This window comes from Nematolebias whitei, chromosome 6 (genome assembly GCF_014905685.2).
Source record: "Nematolebias whitei isolate Nwh7 chromosome 6, NemWhi1, whole genome shotgun sequence".
Lineage (NCBI taxonomy): Eukaryota > Metazoa > Chordata > Actinopteri > Cyprinodontiformes > Rivulidae > Nematolebias > Nematolebias whitei.
The window spans coordinates 8,921,205-8,927,493 of record NC_056503.1 but is presented as its reverse complement, the minus strand read 5'-3'; the positions used below and the strand labels follow the sequence as shown (position 1 = coordinate 8,927,493).

The 6,289-nt window shown below is 41.5% G+C and overlaps 1 protein-coding gene across 1 annotated transcript in view; it reads left to right on the top strand.

Moving 5' to 3' along the window:
- The first annotated feature begins 2,559 nt into the window (after nucleotides 1–2,559).
- The window catches only part of LOC119411510 (NADPH oxidase 4-like), a 6,649-nt gene continuing 2,919 nt past the window's right edge, over nucleotides 2,560–6,289 (top strand). The window contains exons 1-3 of the mRNA XM_037678461.1: nucleotides 2,560–2,616; nucleotides 2,891–2,986; nucleotides 5,881–5,991. Of these exons, the coding sequence (XP_037534389.1) occupies nucleotides 2,560–2,616; nucleotides 2,891–2,986; nucleotides 5,881–5,991 (264 nt within the window). The remainder of the gene's footprint in view (nucleotides 2,617–2,890; nucleotides 2,987–5,880; nucleotides 5,992–6,289) is intronic.

Below are 6,289 nucleotides of genomic sequence, written 5' to 3'. Positions count from 1 at the left end.
GTTTTCTCCGGGTACTCCTGTTTCCTCCCACAGTCCAAAAACATGCATGTTAGGCTGATTGGTAACTCTAAATTGTCCCTAGGTGTGAGTGAGAGAGTGAATGTTTGTTTGTCTCGTTTGTCTCTTATGTGGCCCTGTGATGGACTTGCGACCCATCCAGGGTGTACCCCGCCCCTCGCACAGTGATTGCTGGACATGGGCACCAGCGACCCCCGTGACCCAAAATGGAATAAGCGGGTAAAGAAAATGGATGGATGGATGGATGGGTGTACCACAAGGCTCAGTCTTAGGACCCATCCTCTTTACAATCTACATAGGTAATGAAGGCCAGAGCATTCCTGATGCATCCTTACCTAAGCTGATGACACAGTTGTTGTCGAGCCAAAACAGTTGCTAAGGTTTTCCAGCTCTTGTAATCCATTTTTGACATCATCCAGTCAGATTTGTTCTGTCTCAAACTTGTTCTAAACACAGACAAAACCAAAGAGATGCTGTTTACAAACAGGAAGTCGGTCCCAGCAGTTCTTCTTTCGATTTTATCCTCGAATGGTGTCCCCATTGAGATTGTCGATTCCTATAAATATTTGGGTATCTTGGTCGATTTGCATCTCTCTTAAGCATCACGTGGAAAATTTGGTAAGAAAACTGAAAGTTAAACTGGGTTTCTTTTTCAGAAACAGATCCTGTCTAACCCTGAATGCTAGAAAACGCCTTGTATCTGTGACTTTCCTTCCCTCCATTGATTACGGTGACATTATTTACATGAACGCTCCTACAAGAACCCTGCAGATGTTGGATGTCTATCACAGTGCACTAAGATTCATAACTGGTTGTACAGAACTACTGTGCCCACCACTGCACACTGTATTCACTGGTTAACTGGTCATCATTAACTTCATGCAGAATCTCCCACTGGTACATTTTCATCTTAAAATCACATGACCTGTTGTCTTCATACATTTATTTATTTTATTAACCTTTATTTAACCAGGCAAATCCCATTGAAATCACAGATCTCTTTTGCAAGGGAGGCCTGGGCCTGAAGGCAGACTAACATGCATGTTTTTAATCTGTGGGAGGAAACTGGAGCACCTGGAGAAAACCCACACAAGCACGAGAAGAACATGCAAACTCCATACAGAAAGACCCCAGGTCCAACCGGGGATTGAACCCAGGACCTTCTTGCTGTGAGGCAAAAGTGCTAACCACTGAACCGTCATGCTGCCACATCTCCTCCTACATGTCTCTGTGTGAGTGCAGCTACAGCGTGCGCTCTCAGGACATTATTACCTGCAGTGTTCCCTCAGTGCGGACTGAACTAGGCAAAAGGGCCTTCTCCTACTCTGCTCCTGTTTCCTGGAATATCTTACAAAAAGATTTGAAGATTTCGACCTTGACATCTCTAAGTGGCTTCAAACATCTGTTAAGTTCCTGGGAAAAACCAGCGCAGACATGTTTTAGTATTTTACTTCATCTTACAACCTAGCTGAGGTTTTTTTAGTTTTTTTGGTTTTTTTTGTTACATTTTTTTAACAACATTTTTATTTTCACTTTGTTATTCTCTATTTGTATACATCCTTTTATTATGATTGTCTGTTGTTGTCTTTGTTGTCCACTGTTGTCATCATTCTTTGTTAAAATCAGGTCTCTCTTTTAAATGAGTCCCTGAGGCTCAATGGGATTAACCTGTATAAATAAAGGTTGAATGAAAAAAAAAAAAAAAAAAAAAAAAAAAAAAACAGCTGAAATTAGCTGTATTTTTTTTAAATTTGCACCAGGAAGCTGAAAAAAGCGGAACATAAACATAAAACAAAAGTTCTGAATGAGGAGTAGTTTGAAGAAAAAAATCTTTTATAGTCTGCCCTTTTCCTAAAAGTCAGTGTACTACACCACAAGCAACCAAGTTTCAATCAAGCATCCATATAGACACATCTCTGAAGACAAAACAGGCAATGTTTATATATAAAGAAAACAAACAAACAAACAAACAAACAAACAAACATTATCTTTGTTATGGTACAGAAAATTCAGTTCCTATGAGGAAAAAATGGCCAAAAAGGCTAAATATTTCAAAAAGCTAAAGTTGCACATATAACAAAAGTCATAGCTGTCCTGAAAGAGCTGAATGTTTTGATATGATTTGTTGAAATAGCACAAAAACTGTGGAGCGAGAATGTACGGGTCTGTGGCTCCCTCTAGCGGCAGAACGAGGCGGTGCGGCTCAGTGACGCTCATTGTTCTCTGCAAATGAGTTCACCGAAGAGAAACGAGTTAACTTTCAATTGTTTGTTGTCGCCGCTTCTTTAAACACTCACGCGCCCACTATACAGACGGTTAAACCGGAAGTAGTCACGTAAAGATGGGTTAGCTGAGCTTTTCGGTAGTTGTTGCGGAGCTGGAGGGAGGGGGATGAAAAGTCCAAACCTGCTCGGAGCGGAGAGGAGGAGTGCCGGGAGGACGGAGCCAAGCAGACACCGGGCGGACAGCCTTCATTTCCTCGGCCGGACCGAGACTTCGGTGCAGACGTTGTGCAGCAGCAGCAGGGTCCCTGAACGCACCATGGCTGTGTCGCTGCGGAGCTGGGTCGCCAACGAGGGAGGGAAACACTTGGTCCTGGTGGGGGAAACACTTTGTCACAAACTTTAAAACTCAACTTTTTAGCTCCTAACATCTGTTTTATCTGCTAATGCTCTATTTTTTTTAGTGATGTTTGCAACTTTTTCCATCTAGCATGAGGAAAACAAAAGACTTGAGCTGATCAAACACGTTTTAGACCCCTGCTGCCTTTCACAGCTGGTTTTAAGCACTTGTTGAACCAGATGTGAAGTTGAGCTTTGACATGTTTTCTGTGATAGTGAAGCTGTGGCTGCTGTTTTGACTGTTTTTGCAGCTGCTGTGGCTGGGGGCCAACACCTGGCTGTTCCTGGGCACCTACCTGCTGTACTCCACAGGGCTGCAGTACCACTACCTCTACAAGATGCTGGGGGTGAGGGTCACTGGAGTTATTCATGCCATCACTATTGAAAATGTCTGATCTGAATCTCTGCACGCACCACCTGCTTTACTCCTGACTGGTTTAACTGTATGGCACACAACATGTTGGGAGAACATCCTCACAGACTCCACAAACAAACAACACAGCATGGATGATGATGGTAATCATGATCTCACAGTCTAAAGCTGTTATTCAGGCAGTGCAAAGTCAGTAAATTAAAAAAAAAACTTTTTGAATTGAACTATTGGAGCGGACAAATGTTTCTTCAACAATCACTGACATGGAAAGAATTTATTTGAATCAAGAGCAGATTGCCTTCATCTTCTTAACTAACACCTTTTTTAAATAAGTTGATTTTGTCTTTGTTGGATAAGTTTCAAGGTTGTGTAATTACAGCCTTTGATATCGTTTTATAATTTATAATAAAGTTAATTTGGTCTAACGAGTGTTAGTCATGTAACTCTTAGTGGCTTTATAAAATCGTTTGCACATCTGTAAAGTGACTAAATCTTTCATTATATTATATTTCGTTTGCTGCGTCGTCACATTTGTTGACTCGTGCGGTATAATTTTTTACCACAGGTTCTTGCTGAAGTGGCAGCGCGGGTTTCTTGATGCATGCTCGTGAGAAAAAAAAAAAATTAATTGTATTTAAAGCTAAAAAAAAACTGATATTCTCTATCAGCACCAGTAAAGCAACACAACCCCTCTAACAAAGATTAACTTAAAAAAAAAACAGTCACAAAACATTCAGAACACTGAGTTCAGAAAGTATTATCAAACAATACATGCAATAATTTTACAAATAATATCTGACATTAAAATATTCTAATGTTATTACTTTGAGGTGTATTTGAAAGTGAAGTAGTATTTCTCACTGGCGTGAAAAATCTTCCAGCGTCTCAACACATGAATTTTCACCTTCTGTAGTTTCTTATTGATCATTTTAGCTTAAAAGTCCTTTTAATGTTGTGCAATTTACATGCACATTTACATTTACTATTTAACTTGTGTAACCGTCTTGTGAATAGTAGGGATGCACGATATTATCGGCATAGTATCGGTATCGGCCGATATCGGCGATAAAGTTAAATATTGGACATCAGCCATTCCATATATATATGCAGCATATATTTATATATATAATGCTGTTTTGTATGACAACCCAGTGACAAGGAGATTTGAGTTGATCATTAAGATTGTACAACCACGTATTGGGCTTCTGTCAAGTATATCTATTAATGCACTACAACTTGTGCACTTTTAGATTTGGGAAAATTTACAAATTTGCACTGTTCGAGTGTTGTCATTGTGTTAGAGAGAGTAAATGTCATGAATAAATTTGACATTAAACATAATCCAAGTTGAAGTGTTGCATCATTTTCAGCATCTGCATTTAGTAGCAGCTCAAACTGACCAAGACTATGCAGAATAATGTAGTATTTAATTCCACAGCAGAGAAAGCTCTGTAGTCTCTTTAAGTAGGTCTAAGAAAAAAAACATATTGGTATTTGTTATCCACCAAATAAGTTGTAACATATTAGCAAATCGGATAAAAATCCAGTCTCGTGCATCCCTAGTGAAGAGTTGATTGTCTTAGCATTGAATACAGGTCAAGACAATCTAAAATGTTACGCTGTATTTACAGCAACAAGGTGTTCAAACCAGATTCAGTGAATGTGCAGCATGTGTTAACATCTTTTAAAACAAAGTAGCAGAAGAGCAACACGTGCCGTCAGAGCTGCGTGAAACAATGAGAAGTGGCAGCGAACAGCGTGTGTGAACTGTTGCACTGCCTGTACAGTGGGAGGCAAAAGGGGAGAAAAAGGGGCAAGTGTGGGCACGCCGCTGGGTCGACTGAACGCCTCGCCGGAGGGCTCAAGTTTATGAGTCTATGTGTGCTACGAGATATGTATTTCAAAGCATTAATCCTTCAAATAGCTTCTTATCTTTTCCACCTGCGTGTGTGTGTTGGGGTTGTTTAGGGATGCACAGACATCAGGATATCAGATGCCTTCAGCTGCTGTTCTTTAAGAAGCTGTGCTAGACGTCAGGAGGAAGTGTTTAGACGTTAGGGCTCTTAAGTTGCTATATTTGGATTCAAGCTCGGGCCCGTTCTCCGCTTCATTCTTGCGTTTCAACACGTCAGTCAGCTGTGCAGCCAGCAGAGGTCTTCTGTCCCCATGAACCGTGGGCGGGTCTGCATTTATGAAATGGAACCTCTGTTTAAACTCAGTTTCTGCTCACTTTGATCTGCTCACCTTCATCTCTAACACACAGTCTTCAGTAAGTCTTGGAAAACGAGAGGTGACAGCACCTGCAGTGCACCGTGCTTCCTGGAGAGGGTTTGAACTTGCTGAGTGAGAGGCTCTGCACGAAAACATCTGATTGTTCGAGTTGAGTTTTATTTAAAAAAAAAAAAGAATCGGCCGTCTAACATTCTTACAAGATTGCGTCAAACGCTCTGCACGCTGTCTCAGTATGTTCTCCTGCTAGAACCTAACTATTAATAATTCATTGTAAAATATGTATGTGGAGCTCTTGTGGCTCAGATTTGCCTCCAGTTTTTAGTATTTTCGTAAAGTCATTTAGAACTTATACCTCCACAGCTGTTACCAGTAACCCTTCAGGGTTTATGTCACCAAATGGTTGACTCTAATTAATGCCATCGCCTCTAATGAGTAGCATCCTGTGACTGAATGCTCTGAGGAAGACACAAGTGGTTTCCAATAAACGTCTGTGGTGAAGTCGTGCCTCAAGCTCTCTGCTGGCTTTGACTGAATCATTCAAACCTGGAAAGGACAGTCTCTGAAGTGTGTCATAACTGGTTTCCCTCCCATGACATCCTGCCTAACAATGTGTGCTTTTGTCTCATTTTTTGTCAGCTCGGACTGTGCATCAGCAGAGCGTCTGCATCGGTGCTGAACCTGAACTGCAGTTTGGTGCTGTTGCCCATGTGCCGCTCCCTGCTCACCTTCATACGAGGAACACACGTGGTGAGGCAAACACAGCAGGGGTGGGTGGATCACAGGGTGGTGCTCTGGAGAATCTGCTGAAACAGAACTGGATGAGCTGAAACTATAACAAACTCTAATCTCAAGGGGTTCTCTACTCCAGTTGACAAGATGTGTGGCTAAACCGTTCCCTTGTGGAAAAAACACGATTCAGCTTCTGTAGGAATCATCCATCCATTATCGTTTACCTGCCTCTTCCTTTTTGGGTTGTGGGGGTCACTGGTACCCATGTCCAGCTATCACTGTGCTAGAGGCGGGGGACACCTGGACAGGTCTCCAG